The 17,747-nt window shown below is 42.2% G+C and overlaps 1 protein-coding gene across 1 annotated transcript in view; it reads right to left on the reverse strand.

Annotated features, from left to right (window-relative positions):
• Nucleotides 1-17,747, reverse strand: part of LOC147336711 (NACHT, LRR and PYD domains-containing protein 12-like) — a 202,206-nt gene that overhangs the window by 6,383 nt on the left and 178,076 nt on the right. Inside the window, exons 3-7 of the mRNA XM_086285557.1 lie at nt 8,702-8,778; nt 6,782-8,585; nt 5,095-5,271; nt 3,189-3,365; nt 860-1,036 (exon numbers count right to left, since the gene is read on the reverse strand). Coding sequence (XP_086141683.1) covers nt 860-1,036; nt 3,189-3,365; nt 5,095-5,271; nt 6,782-8,385 — 2,135 coding nt within the window. The 5' untranslated portion in view covers nt 8,386-8,585; nt 8,702-8,778. The remainder of the gene's footprint in view (nt 1-859; nt 1,037-3,188; nt 3,366-5,094; nt 5,272-6,781; nt 8,586-8,701; nt 8,779-17,747) is intronic.

Consider the following 17,747-nt stretch of genomic DNA (forward strand, 5'->3'; position numbering starts at 1 on the left):
TCTCTCTCTCTCAGTGTACTTCAAGAACAGTTTACCTTCAAAAATCTGTTTCCTGCATTATTCACTGCTTATTACGCACCAGTCTGCTGTTGTGTTCACTGCTGTCGGCCTCCGAAAACAAAGCCTCATTTCTGCTGTTCAATACTGAAGAAATGTAAACCTTTTAAAATGATGACAGATTACAAACTCTCAGCTGTGTCTGTAATCAAACCTCTGTAACTTTGCTTCACTTCAGCAGCATCAGCTCATGTTCACATGTTGATTCATGGTTTGCTTCAGTTTTTGATGGACTGCAGAATATTTTGAAGGTTATCTGCTATAAAAAGCCAGAACAGGAAAATCTGCTTCATGTGTTTCTGTTTGATCCTCAGTGACTTTGACACAAAGGCCTCTGCTGTGATGATCACACCTCTGATCAAGTCTCACAGTGTCAGCTTTGTTTTTATACATATGGATATGTGCTGATAAATGATCAGAATTATAATATTTCCCACTGTCTGCTGTGTGCCGTGACCTTTGACCTGCTAAAGACAGTCAGCTGTGGATTATTCATTGTTGTGTCTGATACTTAGAACTGTGAGGAAGAACACTACACAGTTAATCAGGGTCCCCTCTCTCTGAATCAGGAAAGGTGGGCAGGCCGCGTGTGGGCCGCGGGCCATACGTTGAGTCTCACTGTTTGAAATGTGAACATTGTTCTTCTGCAGTCAATGGACTAAACCAGAGAAGAAGAAAACAGACTTTACCATGAAGATCCTCAGTGTGGATCAGTATAATATCAGCCTGATGTCTGCAGTTTAGTGTCAGCACAACTTTCACATCATATTCATCTCAGCACAACTAAAACATGCTGACTGACCTCATAGTTTCAAGTCCACATCCTGGACTCTCCAGGAAACCACACAGATGCTTCACTCCTGAATCCTGCAGCTTGTTGTTGTAGCTCAGGTCCAGCTCTCTCAGATGGGAAGGGTTGGACTTCAGCGCTGCTGCCAGATAATCACAGCTGATCTCTGACAAACCACAGCTCTCCAATCTGTATAAAGAATGAAAGATGTAAGTTTATTAGACAAAGTGTGAGCTTGAAATCATTCAGTGTTTCATCATCTGTTCAGAGCTGAAGAAGGTTCAGAATGTAGAAGTTTAGAAAATGGAAACTCCAAACAGCTGAAGCCAACAGGAAGCAGCTTCAAACAAACACAACAACAGAAAAAACTCTGAATGTTTCATATTAAAGTCGTACATTTCTCATAAAAACAGGACAAAGACTTGAAAAAGTCGTGTTTTTCCTTCCAGGAACCACAAGGCTTCACTTTTAAAGGTGAAGTGTGAAAGAAATGGACATATTTGAAGTCCAAGACCTTTTTCCAGTCACATTATTAAAGCAGACAAACTACAAGCTCATTTTCATTCCAACAAGTCATCTTCTGACCTGGACTAACAACACTGGTCTCTATGTGCAGCTGGCTGTGAGACCAGTGCTCAGGGAGCGTCTACAAAGTGCAACACTGAAAGAACATCACACACTCATTTGCTTCCAGCACTTTCACGCAAACATCTTCTGTCATTATTGTCACCAAACTCTGTGGATCCTTTATTGCAAATTCAAATGGGATCAAATGGTCAGACAAAAGAGGGTTATGAGGAAATATGATGAAATGTTGTGTATTAGCAGCAAGTTATTGAATCATTTTCCTCAGAAACCAAACAAAATGATTGACAAACATGTTTTTACAAACTCAGTGTTGGACTTGGATCAGCAGGATAAGCTGATGTTTAAAGGCATTTGAGTCTCGCTGTATGAGAGTCCAGTTATTACTCAATATTTATGGATGATGTTCTTTCAGTGTTGCACTTTGTAGACGCTCCCTGAGCCTCACAGCCAGCTGCACATGGACCAGCTGACATTACCCAGCATTAGAGGCGGGTGTAAAAAATGGATTTTCCTATTTAAATGGTTTTAATTTGAATAAAGCGATGTTGATTCATTCAATCCTGAATCGATTTTTAATATAAATGTATTTTGCCAGAATCTCAGGTTAAAGCTCCCAAAAGTATTTCAACAACAAGCAAACAGATAAAACAGTAAATGAGAGCAGCTAAACACACAAAGATGGAAACATAGAGCGTGGATCGTTCACTCGACGGCACGTACACGGACACGCCGTCGGGGCTGAAAGTGGACAGCTCACAGATCCTGAAGCTTCAGGTTTCATCTGTCTCCAACCAAAACTGACTGAACCAGCAGAAGAAGATCCAAACTACGCTTTACGTTTGATGAACATCGTCATGAATTCTCTCTGACTGTGACGTTTACTTCCTGCACAGCTCTCTCTCTCTCAGTGTACTTCAAGAACAGTTTACCTTCAAAAATCAGTTTCCTGCATTATTCACTGCTTATTACGCACCAGTCTGCTGTTGTGTTCACTGCTGTCGGCCTCCGAAAACAAAGCCTCATTTCTGCTGTTCAATACTGAAGAAATTTAAACCTTTTAAAATGATGACAGATTACAAACTCTCAGCTGTGTCTGTAATCAAACCTCTGTAACTTTGCTTCCCTTCAGCAGCATCAGCTCATGTTCACATGTTGATTCATGGTTTGCTTCAGTTTTTGATGGACGGCAGAATATTTTGAAGGTTATCTGCTATAAAAAGCCAGAACAGGAAAATCTGCTTCATGTGTTTCTGTTTGATCCTCAGTGACTTTGACACAAAGGCCTCTGCTGTGACGATCACACCTCTGATCAAGTCTCACAGTGTCAGCTTTGTTTTTATACATATGGATATGTGCTGATAAATGATCAGAATTATAATATTTCCAACTGTCTGCTGTGTGCCGTGACCTTTGACCCGCTAAAGACAGTCAGCTGTGGATTATTCATTGTTGTGTCTGATACTTAGAACTGTGAGGAAGAACACTACACAGTTAATCAGGGTCCCCTCTCTCTGAATCAGGAAAGGTGGGCAGGCCGCGTGTGGACCGCGGGCCATACGTTGAGTCTCACTGTTTGAAATGTGAACATTGTTCTGCTGCAGTCAATGGACTAAACCGGAGAAGAAGAAAACAGACTTTACCATGAAGATCCTCAGTGTGGATCAGTATAATATCAGCCTGATGTCTGCAGTTTAGTGTCAGCACAACTTTCACATCATATTCATCTCAGCACAACTAAAACATGCTGACTGACCTCATAGTTTCAAGTCCACATCCTGGACTCTCCAGGAAACCACACAGATGCTTCACTCCTGAATCCTGCAGCTTGTTGTTGTAGCTCAGGTCCAGCTCTCTCAGATGGGAGGGGTTGGACTTCAGTGCTGCTGCCAGATAATCACAGCTGATCTCTGACAAACCACAGCACCTCAATCTGTATAAAGAATGAAAGATGTAAGTTTATTAGACAAAGTGTGAGCTTGAAATCATTCAGTGTTTCATCATCTGTTCAGAGCTGAAGAAGCTTCAGAATGTAGAAGTTTAGAAAATGGAAACTCCAAACAGCTGAAGCCAACAGGAAGCAGCTTCAAACAAACACAACAACAGAAAAAACTCTGAATGTTTCACATTAAAGTCGTACATTTCTCATAAAAACAGGACAAAGACTTGAAAAAGTCATGTTTTTCCTTCCAGGAACCACAAGGCTTCACTTTTAAAGGTGAAGTGTGAAAGAAATGGACATATTTGAAGTCCAAGACCTTTTTCCAGTCACATTATTAAAGCAGACAAACTACAAGCTCATTTTCATTCCAACAAGTCATCTTCTGACCTGGACTAACAACACTGGTCTCTATGTGCAGCTGGCTGTGAGACCAGTGCTCAGGAAGCGTCTACAAAGTGCAACACTGAAAGAACATCACACACTCATTTGCTTCCATCATCCAACCTGAAGAGGAAACAGAGACGCCTCCCCTTCAAAGTAACAGCTGCTCCTTTTGGACACAGTATCAGAGAAAGTCTACAGTATAACATAGAAAAGACAGAACAAAGTTTTGGTTGTTTTTAAATTGTGGAGAAATGAAACTACACTAAGCTCAATTATGTGACAGACATTTCATCCAATGTCAGTTTGACCTCATCCTGGGCCGGATTATCCAGCACACACTCTGACCACAGGCCCAGGGGCCACGCACAGCTGGGCCCCATCCAAGAGACAGGAAACAAACCAACACAATAATAAAAAGCACCATGTGATCTTCTTACATCTTCAAGACAAACATAGTAAAAACATGAGCATATTTGTTTCCTGATAAAATGATGTGACAGGTAGAACAGAGTAAAGTGGTGGTGTTACAGCCTTTCTCCCCTCTGCTGCCGAGGCTGTTAGTCTCTCCCAAACTCAGCTACAGGACTTCCAAATGAATGAAAGCAGCAGAAGTGGCTTTACAAATGAAAGAGGAAGAGGAGAAGAAGAGGAGAGGGAGACCACCCTGACCATCACTCCAGCTGAAAACATCACACTTCCATTAAAGTTGGTGAGAAAATGTTGAGCAGGATGAGCTGCTGGCTAATCTGGAGGGTGTAGCAGCAGCTCACAGTCACAGTGGATTTCCACTCATGAAAAAGCTCAGGCTGCTTCATTTCTCATCTCATATCAGAGACTTTAAAGCTTCACTGAAGCTGTACTGTGATGCTTCCATATCCCATTGAGGCCTCCATAATGATTTCAGCTGTTCTGTACACACACTGTGCGCCCTGTATGGCTCAAAGTCTCTGCAGCCTGTTTTTATCTGCTATCATCAGATCTTCATCATCCTCATTCACATCCCTCACACACTCTACAGCCTCATCTTCACTGACTGATGGAGCACAACATGAACCTGTGGAGGCTGAAACACTGTCCTGTCAAACATCTCCCCGTCACCACTCCACTTCTGTCAGCCTTTAAATGAACCCTGCTCAAGTCTGTCACTTCTGTTTGGAGCCAAAAGGAAAAACTGTTGTTCAGTCGTTTGGAAAGACAACATTTCTGAAAGCACTCAAACTTCTTCACATTTGTCTTCAGACACATCCTGAACATTTAGGAACTAAAGAAAGCTTCAAACATCAATCAAAGACCTGAAATATGGAAAAACAACAACAGCCGCAGTCAGTGAACTCACCTCAGATTCTCCAGTCGACAGTTTGGACTCTCCAGTCCAGCACACAGAAGCTTCACACCTGAATCCTGCAGCTTGTAGTTTCCACTCATGTCCAGCTCTGTCAGATGGGAGGGGTTGGACTTCAGAGCTGAGGCCACAACTTCACAGTGAGACTCTGAGAGTCGGCACTGAGTCAGTCTGTGATGATAGAAAATATAAAATGTGTTATTATAAAAGCAGAAAATCTGCATTATAAACACAGACTGAATGTATATGAAGACAAAACAGAGTGAGGTCATAATCTGATGAATCTGCTCTTCACATCTGTGCTTCAGCTCCTCTTACTGTGTTTGACATGACACAACGATTGAGTCTCTCTCAGACCTGCAGACTTTTAATGAGAATCTTTGTTTGGCTTTAATCTGCAGATGAAGGAGGAAGATGGTGTCACATTTAGGCTTCCATAATGTCCACAGCCTGTCACTGAGATCTGATCCAGAGTCAGAGTGAAGACACACATTTGGACTGTTTCCTGTTTTGACTCCAGAACATTTTGAATGACTTCAGCTCAGTGAAGAGTTCCAGCTGGAAAGATGATCTCTGTTTGCTACCTGCTGTCAGGTACGACTGTTCACGTCCACACGCAGGAAAAACCTGCTGACTGTTACCAAATGGAGCAGAAATCTCATCACTGGACAATAATGATGAATGAACTCAGAGCTGCTGATATCAGATCTGATTTCAGGGGAACTAAACACAGAAATGATTGGCTCATTTGAGCTTTCTGAGCCATTATCTGCTGGTGTGTCGCTAGTTGGCAGAAAATGATTTGTATTCCTGTTCAGGGCTTCAGTGTTTATGAGTCCAGATCCGGGTGACAGCAAGTCAAAATGATGTTACCTGTCTGTGTCCAGCAGCAGCCTGTATTCACTTTGAATATTGTTATAACCTGACATGGATCAGTTTGTCTTTGATTGGTTTGTAAATGTCACTGTTTCCATTGGACCTGAGTGACGTACAAAGACAGAGAGGGAGAGAAAGGAGAGAGAGGATGGAGACAGCAAAGAGAGAGCAAACACAAACAGGTGAGAGTGGACAGGTGACCAAGGTCAGCAACCAATCAGAGAGCTTCTGTTTGACCCACAGTCACTGATGATGACTGCACATAACCAAGCAGTGTGTTACTCTGATATCAAATATGGATCCTGCTCTTATAATAATGATCATCAGATGATATTATTGTGTTATTTTGTAGCTGAATACGATGTTTGTGTGATTATCAGTGAAAGAAGCAGTGAGGAGGATGGAGAGAGAGAGAGGACAGAGGGTGAAGTTAGAAACACTAAAAGGATTTTTCATGGATTTCATGGATGATTTGAGTGATTTCCAGCAGGACACTTAAACATGTCAGTGGATGTCCTAAAGAACATATTCACTGATATGAAACGTGTCATTGAACAGGATTAATATCAGTGGAAACATGGTGGAAACAGCTGTGACTGCATGGATGTGACACACTTCAAATCTGTTCTCCACTCTTGGATTTGGGATCCATGGAGCTGCTGCTGAGTCTGTACAATAAAGGAATGGTGTGGAAGGTTGCAGCGTACGGACACAAACACTTTGTGGTTACAATCTGATTTTATTTTCAAAATTAAACTACTAACCTACACTGATCAATGATGTTAATGATCACATCTGGACTCACCCAGCCTTTCTGCAGTTCCTCACAGCTGGAATCAGTCTCTGTCGTCCCCGCACTGATGTGTTGTACTTCTGCAGGTCCAACTCATCCAGAACCTCCTCTGACATCTGCAGCATGAAGGCCAGAGCTGAGCACTGGATCTCAGAGAGTTCCTTCTCTGATCTGTTCTCTGACTTCAGGAATTCTTGGATCTCCTGAAATAATGAGAGGTGGTTCATCTCCATCAGACAGTGGAAGATGTTGATGCTTCTGTCAGGAGAGATTCCATATCTGTTCATCTCCTTCAGGTTGTTGATGACTCTCTGGATGGTTCCTGGACTGATCTCTGTCTGACCCAGCAGATCTACCAAGAGTCTCTGGTTGGACTCCAGACAGAGGCCATGAAGGAAGCGAACAAACAGGTCCAGGTGGCCATTTTTACTCTGGAGGGATTTCTCCATGACTTTCTCAAGGAAATCATCCAGAAAAGAGTTACCTACATCATCATTCCAGACTATCCTCAACAAATCCTCCACCACCTTTGTCTTCCTGTTGGTGTGACAGTGGAACACGTAGACTGCAGCCAGAAACTCCTGAATGCTCAGATGAACAAAGCAGTAGACTGGTTTCTGGAAGATCACACACTCTCTTTTGAAGATCTCTGTACAAACTCCTGAGTACACCGAGGCCTCTGTCACATCCAGACCACACTGCTCCAGGTCTTCTTGGTAGAACATGATGTTTCCTTTCTCCAGATGTTCAAACGCCAGCCTCCCCAGCTTCAGAAGAACTTCCCTGTCAGCCTCCGTCAGCTCCTGTGGACTCGTCTCACGTCCCTCATGGTACTTGTTCTTCTTCCTCTTTGTCTGAACCAGCAGGAAGTGTGAGTACATGTCAGTCAGGGTCTTGGGCAGCTCTCCTCTCTGCTCTGTAGTCAACATGTGCTCCAGAACTGTAGCAGTGATCCAGCAGAAGACTGGGATACTACACATGATGTGGAGGCTCCTGGATGTCTTCATGTGGGAGATGATTCTGCTGGACAGCTCTTCATCACTGAATCTCCTCCTTAAGTACTCCTCCTTCTGGGCGTCAGTGAAGCCTCGTACTTCTGTTAGCCTGTCAACACATGTAGGAGGGATCTGATTGGCTGCTGTGGGTCGGGAAGTTATCCAGACGAGAGCTGAGGGAAGCAGATTCCCCTGGATGAGGTTTGTCAGCAGCTGGCTGACTGATGACTTCTGTGTGACATCAGACAGCAGCTTTCTGTTGGTGAAATCCAATGAAAGTCTGCTTTCATCCAGGCCGTCAAAGATGAACAAAAGCTGAGAGACAGCCAGCTTCTCTGCTGTGACCTTCTGTAATGTTGGATGGAAAACATGGAGCAGCTCCAGAAGACTGTACTGCTCATCTCTGATCAGGTTCAGCTCCCTGAATGAAAGCAGAACCACCACACTGACATGTTGGTTCTCCAAGCCCTCTGCCCAGTCCAGAGTGAACTTCTGCACTGAGAAGGTTTTTCCAACACCAGCCACGCCGTTGGTCAGAACCACTCTGATGGGTCTCTGTTGGTCAGGTAAGGCTTTAAAGATGTCCTGGCACCTGATTGGAGCGTCATGGAGGGCGTCCATCTTGGAAGCTGTCTCCAGCTGCCTCACCTCATGTTGGGTATGAACCTCTTCACTCTGTCCCTCTGTGATGTAGAGCTCAGTGTAGATAGTGTTGAGGAGGGTTCTACTTCCTGTTTCATCACTTCCTTCAGTCACACGTTCACATCTCCTCCTCAGACTGATCTTATGTTCATCTAAAACCTCCTGCAGACCAACATCTGCTGAAAGAAAGAAAAACAATGAGACTAAAGAGAAAGAAAACTCTTCAATGTCTGAACAACACAAGAAGTCCAGTTTTCAGAAATGAGTCCATCAGCAGACAGATGTTCAGTCTTACTTTGTACACAGCTGCTCTGACTGGCTGTCTGCAGTCCAGCTCTGCTTCTGGATCTTTCTCCACACTGTGCAGAAGCTCTGATGGTGACACAGAAAAGTCAAAGTGGAGATACTTCTGTCCACCTTTGATTAGACTCATTATAAAAAGGAAAACAAAGTTTGAACACAGTCATGTTTCCAGTTCACTGACTTACATTTATTCCATGGACACTCACTCTAACCTGAACCACAGCTACAACCCAACATTGTTGAGGCCTCATCTCCTCCTTTCCTGACTGTAGAGGTTAAATATGCAACAACCAACAAATAAAATAATTTGGTTCATTTCAAAGAAATTCACACGGTGACCAAGTAAAGTAACCGTAGTAAAGGAGACAACATCCCGTTGATGGTGGGATTATTTGAAAGATTTGCCTTAGTCACCTCACCAAATGCAGTTGAACCACCCGTGGATCCATGTTTGACCATTCTACCACTCTGAGCTCTGCTTTTTAATCATTTTATTATTATCATCATTCATTTATTCATTCTTTGGAGGGGGGCTATTTCCTAATGCCGCCCTAATAAGCTGATGTTCAAGGGGAAATATAACAGAAACTCTTTCAGTGTTATTCATTAATAAATTAACAGATAAACTGTGAAGAAGAAACAAACTGAGATTTAAAGGAGAGAGTGAGAAACTTGATCATCCATCCTCATAATACATGTTTATCAGTATCTGCTGTGACCATACTGCAGTAATAACTACAAGTCTACATTTCTGTGACTGTTGATCAATCACAGCAGGAATCTGAGCTCATCTCTGCACACAGAGCAGCTTCAGCTCTGGGATAAACTGCTCGCTTCATGTCCTTCTCAGCTCACAGACACTCATCCTGATATTTTCCTTTAACATTTGATGGTATAATTCATCTGAGTTTACACTTTATCTGCACGAATACAGAAAAACAGACCCAAACACCATAAACCATCAGTTTCACCATGTAGAATATATTGTTGTTTCCTTGCTTTTAATTCAGAGAAAAACTCTGATTTTGATTTTCTCTGTTCTCTTTGCCACGGCCCATCCCAGCAGCAGCTGAAGCAGCTGACTGTCACAACACTGAATAACACTTTAGGAGGAATTTCAGAGGTCAGTAAAGCTCCAGTTTCAACATCAGTTAATTAATCATAGTTCATCATAAATGTGAACCTGGCTGGCACACATGTTAATGTTAGCCATGTAAATATTAGCAGTTAGCTGAGGCCACAAGAAGAAGAGGCCCTAGAAGAACAATGGATGATAAGATTAGATTTTCAAGACTAGGCAGAGACGTGTTTTCCTTTACTGTCTCTTACAGAGGAGGGAGCAGATACCAGACGAGGTCACGGAGGTACGGGGAGGATTCGCAGCAGACAGCAAGACTGCCACGTCCATGCGAGAGAGCAATGGCTACGATAATCTCTGTTTTTGTCTCCCTATATAATGTTGTACAGCCCATTTGAGGGTTAACACAAACATCAGTTCTTCTACTTAAGTATGTTTGACACTTTGTTTACACCTAAATTAACTTTACTGTTAACGAGTTTTCATGTTTCTGTAATCCACCAGTGTGCTCATGCTTTTTTAAGTGAAAACATATTTTTAATGATCAAATATAATTATGTTTGTTATTTGTGGATTTTAAATGTCCTTGACAGAGACAGATGATAATCATTATCCTGCACTGTGGTCTCAGGTTTGGTCGAGCTAGCACAAAGAATGGCTATGTTGAACTTCCTCCTGGGATCTACACTAAGAAGTGAGTCCAACATTAGCAGGGTCTCTTTCCTTTATCTGGATTCACTTTAGCATTCACAGTCACGTGAAGCTTGTTATTAACTCGATAAGTCAACCCAGGGTTTCAGCTGAGCGCTCACTTGAAACACATGGTGTTGGCAGCATCTGATCAATCATATTCATGGAGACGTGTATCAGCAACAGAGCAGCTGAGTTTGCAGAAGGAAGTCAAACTAAACCACAGGAACAATATGAGGAGATTACACACATAATAAAATACAAGCAGTAACACAGCTGCTGCAGACAAATTAGTCGTGTGATTGTGTGTGAGAGGAGAAGGACTGTAAAGGAGTTTGGTGTTAAAAGCTCTGTATGAATGTGGGAGACTTTGAAGGGCTTTAAAAAGGCCAATATAAAATAAAAGGCAGCAAAATTGCTGAGTGTGAAAGTCACCAGACTTATCAGACCTCTGTGATTAAGACCTGTAAGAACACCTGTTTGTACTTGTTGGCATTATATCAAACACACACGTATATTAAGCCTTTGTTTGAACTCTGGTTGAATTTGTTACTTTCAGACTGTGAAACATCACAGAGGCTGCAGCTGCAGATCTTTTATTCACCTGGAAATTTACTTTAAATGTTAGATGGAAAATGTATTGCTCAGTTTAACCAAAGTAAGAACAAGAATCCATAAACCTTCATAAAGACAAACATCTCCCAGAACATTGAGCTGCTGAAGTGTCACTGAAGCGAAAAACTATTTGTCCTCCTCCATCCAGCAACACCTGAAACACCTGAGTGGAAGCTCCTCCCTACACTGTGTTTGAAGCAAAGCACAAAGGAGACACCTGCTGGAGCAGCTGGAGTCCTACAGACACTCAGCCTCTTCACTACACAAACACCTCCTACAACATCCACTCTTTCCACTATGACTGCTGTGTTTGTGGAAACACTCCAACACACACTGCTTCACATACCAACATAGAAATGTGTGTGAAAAAGAGCTGAGCTGATATTAAACATGAGGATTTATTCAAAAATACAGAGTCAGGAACAACATCTAGACACACATTACCTCTCAGCAGCAGAAGAACAGCCTTTAAAGTTTAAAACAAAATCCTTCGACATGTTGCTCTTTAAGGAAACACAGCTGGGTTCAGGTCCAGGCTCTGGATTAGTTTCAGGGTTATGTCCAGCTGAGCCTGGTACGCCCCACAGCTCTGGGCTTTAAAACAACACACACAGAGGTATGAGTGTGAATAATGATGGAGCAGTGATGTGAGTGCTGAGCTGTGACATGGAGAAGAGTCATGGACAGTTAGAGATGGTCATCTCACCTCTGAGCTTTGGTCTGGCTCTCATGTTCCCCACACAGAGTGCTTTTAGAGGGAGGGACTCCCTCCTCTCTGTCCTCACACTGATCCATGCTGCTCAATTCACATCAGCTCACACACACTTTCTACCTTCACCTGCAGAGGAAACACAAATCATTCATGTGCACATAAACTGAGAGCTGCAGAGGTCGTGTCTGATGTGTTGGACTAACATCCATCTGAGACGCAGCTTTCATTTCAGTAACAGTGCCCAGGACCAAGCTGACTGCTTACAGAGAGTTCATACTGTAACTGCTAGCTGCTCTTTGGGCTCCGCCTCCAAGACTGTGTTGTAGGTTGAATGGCTTCTTTGTGAGCGCGGCTGCTGAGTTATTGCATTTATGTGCAAGGAATTTAATTGTACCCTTGAAATGAAATTATTTGCTCGGATCATGTTTTTGCTAATGCTTGTGTTATGATATAAAAAAAACTGAAGGACAGGTGAGAAGTGGGAGGAGATTTTCAAATTAATTTGTAGATGTTTATATTTGTCTTGTCAGAGTTAAATGTATCTTATATCTCCCTTTTTTCACTGAGCAGTTTCAACTTTTATTAAAAATGGAATGATATTTTTTTAAGTCTGCAACTTGTGGATTATCAATAAAGTGCATTTATTTTTTCAACATGAATAGTGTACCACTCTTCAACCTTCTGCATGACTTGACTTTCTTTTTCTTTTCAAACATACTTTACTAAGAGCATAAACAGGACATAATGCCAGCATACAGATGATGATTGGTGATGGGTCTGCCTCGCACAACCCCTCGCTGGAACAGAGACAATTCAACTACAACAGCAAAAAGCTTTGAACACCAGGCAGAGCTCTTTGAGTTTCTTGTGCATGAGGGAGAGAACTGGACAAAACTCATACTGGACACATACAACCACAGATGTGTTTGTATGTGTGGGGGTCAAGATGTGACCCCATAAACAACTTCCCTAAACCTGCAGTCCAGCTATTGTTGGGATTTAAATATATATTCTTAATTCTTATTTTCTCATTATATTTTTTTATTTATTTTAATATGAGATGCCTTCAGAAACTGAGCTCAGAGGAGACAAGACTAGGTTAAGGCATAAAACAATAAAAGAAGGTATGACCTCTCTCATGATCCCAAGTTGTGTGTGCATGCCAGAGCACTCTGGAAGGCACACAGAGTCTTTACAGACTACTAAGGATCAAACCTCTATCATCATGCAATCGATTATAAAACTCTAAGCATATATGAGTAAATATTTCTAAGCATAAATGACAATCAACAATATTAACCTTACAATTGGCATCAGGGATTTACTTTTAGGCAATAGGGCAGTTTTACTTGCTGCTCAGCAAAAACATATTTATGTTACAGTTTTTTCAGCTAAGAAGAGCTTAAAGACTCTCAGCTTTTATACTCAAGCCCCTGTAAATAGTTGGACAAAAAAATAATTTTCTCAGAAGTGTTCATGTTCATGTTCCTTTATTCACAGATTATTTCACAGATAGAGACTGAATAACATTTGTAACCCGGCACTTTGCAAAAACCAATGACTTTAAATAAGTATTGTATTATTTTAAAAGTCGGAAAATAGTATAAATACTATGCCTAACCAGAAACTTGTGACTTTTATTAAAAAAATATTTTTAAAAAATTGATCGTTTAAATGCATTTATCTTTAAATAGTTTTTGTCATTAACCAAAATGCAGTGAGTTTATTTTCGAAATGTAAAACCTGTCAAACCCGTTTATGGTGTGAACAAAGCGGACATTTTATGACGCAGTATTTTAAAGCAGAGTCAGACATGAGAATCTAGAAACTATCAACTACATGTAGGTAAAAGACTAACTTGTGACTTTTTTTAGCTTGTGCTGTTTCCATGAATACAAAGACAAATTGTTAAAGGAGGAAACAAAGCAAACTTACAGTTTCTTCACACACCAACAAGCTCCGCTCCACACCTGGACACTAAACACGGACACACAGGTGAGCTTCTTCCAGGAAGGAGGCGGGACTCCACCTGAAGCTCACAGGTGGGAGGGGCTCAGCTCTGTGTGTGCTGATGTGTTAACTTTAAAAATATGCCGTCTGACTGCTCAGACTGAGTCAGAGTAAAGTTCACATGCTGACGTGTGGAGACATGAAACCTTGTTGTAGCTGCAGGTGTGAACACACTGATCCCAGATCAGCTCTGCTGTATTTGTAACATGAACATTTCTGCTGCAAAGCTTCAAATGTTCAGCATGTTTCTCTGCTTCCAGTCTATAGATCCAGTCACACTTTCTACCTTCACCTGTGCAGTAAAGACTGAGAGCAGATCTGAAACCAAGCGTCCAATCAGTGAGCAGCATCAACACCTGAGCTTCATTCAGACTCTGTTATTGAAGATGTTGTTGGTACAAAGTTCATCTGCTGCTCACATGAATCCTGTGATGAAAGCTTTATTTCACTGAAGGTTTCTTCAAATCTAATTTCAACCTGTTGAAGTAATGAATCAAAGTGCAGACTGAGAGTGGATCACATGATGTTTAAGGTGTGTCATGTGACATGTTCAGTATTGTCACACGTGTCTAGATTGTCCCTGATATCATAACTGCTCAAACACTGATGATTATATTTGAAGAATTATTCCTGATGGCAGCAAAGTTTGAATGGAGCTCTCTGTCTGTGCTGATTTGTCACCCTCTGGAGGTCAAAGCACAAACTGCATGATGTCACTGTAACCACCACAGTGACAGGAAGTGTTTTTATGACTGAAACACTGAAATGATGCTAACGGCTGTCGTTAGGCTCACTGACAGCAGTGCTGATGTGTTCATGTCAAACAATGGCTCAGGTCAGACTCCTTCATCCTTCTCCAGCGTGAGGCTGCCCTCAGACCCACTGAAGCTCTGACCTTTGACCTCCTGACCCTAACCATTTTAGTCTCATCTTTAAATGCAAATCCATCCAAAATGTAGCCGAGCAAAAGAAGCTGGAAGCTGTTCTATGAATGATGTTCATACCAGAGTTTCTGTTTCCAGCTCAGACGTGTTAAACGCTGCTGCTGTGCTACATTTGTCATTTCCTGCTTTCACTACCATCCATGTCAAAGCGCTGAAGTCATCTGATCACTTTAATGCAGTAAAACAGGAGCTGTAAGTCTAACATTTATTTACTGTCATCACAAACACAATCTGCTGGATTAACATCCAGACAAAGGGCTGAAAAGCTGAGAATCAGCATTTGATTATTATTATTACATTTCCTGTTTATGTGGATGTACTTTTCTATCTGTCAGTGCTGAAGCAGGCGTCACTGATCACATGACTCTGAGGGATGTTTCCAGCACCTCGCTGAATCTGAGCCATGAAGGTTTTAGGTATCTGTAAAGGTAAAGCAGGTCTGAGCCTGTGTTAGCAAGCTGTACCTAATAAAGTGGCAGCAAGGACTCAGTCAGTAATGATAAGAGCCAGCAGGGAGCAACACAGAGAGGTGAGGCGCTGTCAGAGAAGCAGGCTGACATCAGACTGGTCATATTCCATCATCTCTACCTGAAATAATCATCAAACACACGCAGAGCAGAAACATGTGGAAACATCTGGAGCTCAGTCTCAGTTTAATCCCTCAGAGGTTTACCTCAGTCCTGCTCCTCTGCTTCCTGTTTACAGTGCACACATCATGCTGTGTACTGAGAGTCATGTGGTCAAAGCGAGGCCCTGGTACTCTGACAGAAAGCTAGCACAGTTATCCTAATGTGTGACATCACTTCTAACCAGAGAGCATTCAGCTTTCACAGCAGCCAACATCCTGTCACACTGAGCATGTGCAAACACATCAGCCAACATCCTGTTACACTGAGCATCTGCAAACACCGCTCTCAGCTTCCATCACTCACAAGCTCCACCCTCCACTTAAAAGCCCAGAACAAAACTTGTGACCAACACATCACAGACAGAGGTGATGTTCACGCTCTGTTTCTGGGTGGGAAACTCACCTGTGGGTGTGGCTGTTCCTCCCCTACAATCTCTGATGTCACAGCTGCTAAATTAGACTGAAGCCAGACTCAAACAGAAAACATCCTCAAAGACAGAGAGAGCGCTGCTCTATCTCTGGACCCAAAATATATGTTCCACCACCACGCTGCAATGCATCTTGGGATAGGGTGGGCCCACCTGTGCTTCAAATCCACGGAGAAGGTGGACATGTTTGTGGGAGGCTAGGATTCTGGACGCCCTTTGTGGCCACGCTGTGATGTCATGGACCTCCAGAGGAAGCAGAGGCTGAATTTAAACACACCTGCTGGCTTCATGTGTTCTGCTCTGACAGCTGCCATGTGTCACAGCGTGGATAATAAAGCCATCAAACTTCACTCAGCTCCAATAACACCATCAGTGTTTGATGTCCAGAGGATTCATCAGCTTTAACCATGATAGAAGCAGGAAGTTAAGATGAAGATGATAAACCACACTGAGCGACACACTGCGAGCAGGTTCACAGAGATCTGAGCAAGAGCGAATGAAAAAACTGAGCGAGAGGGGCTGTTATTGAATGAATGAAGTCCTCACCTCCCAGCTTCAGTCAGACTGGTTCACCTGTCCCCACACCAGTCACACCACTGGCTGAGAACATGGATCAGCACTTGCACTTGAGAACATGGATAATGTGACTTGGAGCTCTTTTGGTTCAGAGACAGCAAGCAGTTAGGCAAAGAGAGAAGAACTCAGCCTGTGGGGTTCACTGAAAGATGTCATATAAATCCTCAGCACCATCCACAAGCATTTGCATTATTTGCAAAGAACATGGAGAACATCGGTGTATGAACGCAGCAGTACTCGTCTATATTGGAACACCTGCATTAGGAAAACAACATTTACAGCTACATTTACCAGAGGATCACAGACCCGCGCAGTAAACACAAGAGAGATAAACATGTTTGTGAACACAGGTTTGTTCTTACAGATTTATGACTTAATGCCAAACTATTCTGATCTCATTTTAAAATGAAACATGTCCATGTAATGACTGCATTAACCTGATGGGCCTGGGGTCAAGTTTAGGATATAATGTTCATTTCTCCAAAATATATTTCAGATTGGTCGTACATGATAAGTAGAAAAAGTAAAAATGATCTTTGAATGGTGTTTTTGTGTTTATTTATTTCTAAATGCTTGGACTGGACAAAATGAAAAGGTTTAGCAATGAGTACATGGCAGGCACAGCTCAGGTTTGAAAGTCTGAGAGGCTGAAACAGATTGTGCACAGAGGGTTAGTGGATATATTGGCAAGAGGAGGATGAAGGTGGAGCTACCATCATCACCATGTCGCCATATGAGGGCAGTGGGTCTCAGGAGGTTCATAAAAACAATTGTGGGATGACTCACTGTCTTACTTTTCTGGAGGTCATTTAATACTTTAGGTTCAACATTTTCCAACCTGATATCGTAACGACATCAGAAATGAGTCATTCTTTTATGCTGCTGTATCATCGATTGATATAAATTCATGTTTCTGTAGCTAATCCAAAAAAATCATTGTTGTCTTCATACATTGACAATAATTCTTTACTCCTAAAGCTTCAAACGAGTAGGTTCATATCTCAGTGTTTCACCAACAACTGAGGACACTAGAGTGTCATTCCTCAGTGCAACACAATGCAGATCATACAGTTTAACAGCATTTGACACATTTCTCTATATAAAAATGTTTCAGGCTAAAAAGTCCGTAAATGTTGACACTAGATCATATTTTCTACTCTTATGTGCACTGGAGTGGGTTGGTGATCAGTCTGTGAGGTGCTATCTAATGATCTACCAACCAAGTTAATAATCCTGTCATAAGATTTGGTTCCATCAATGACAGAAATGGATGAACCAGTGTTGATGTTTGGTTTCAGACTGATGGCACAATGATTGTGAGCATGGATGCCTACTTTGGCCTTGGAAGAAAAAGAAG

Source organism: Aulonocara sp. 'chitande type north' Nkhata Bay, linkage group LG3 (genome assembly GCF_057382095.1).
Source record: "Aulonocara sp. 'chitande type north' Nkhata Bay isolate Kocher_YH1m ecotype deep benthic linkage group LG3, A_spYH_male_GT1.1, whole genome shotgun sequence".
In the NCBI taxonomy this organism is placed as follows: Eukaryota; Metazoa; Chordata; class Actinopteri; order Cichliformes; family Cichlidae; genus Aulonocara; species Aulonocara sp. 'chitande type north' Nkhata Bay.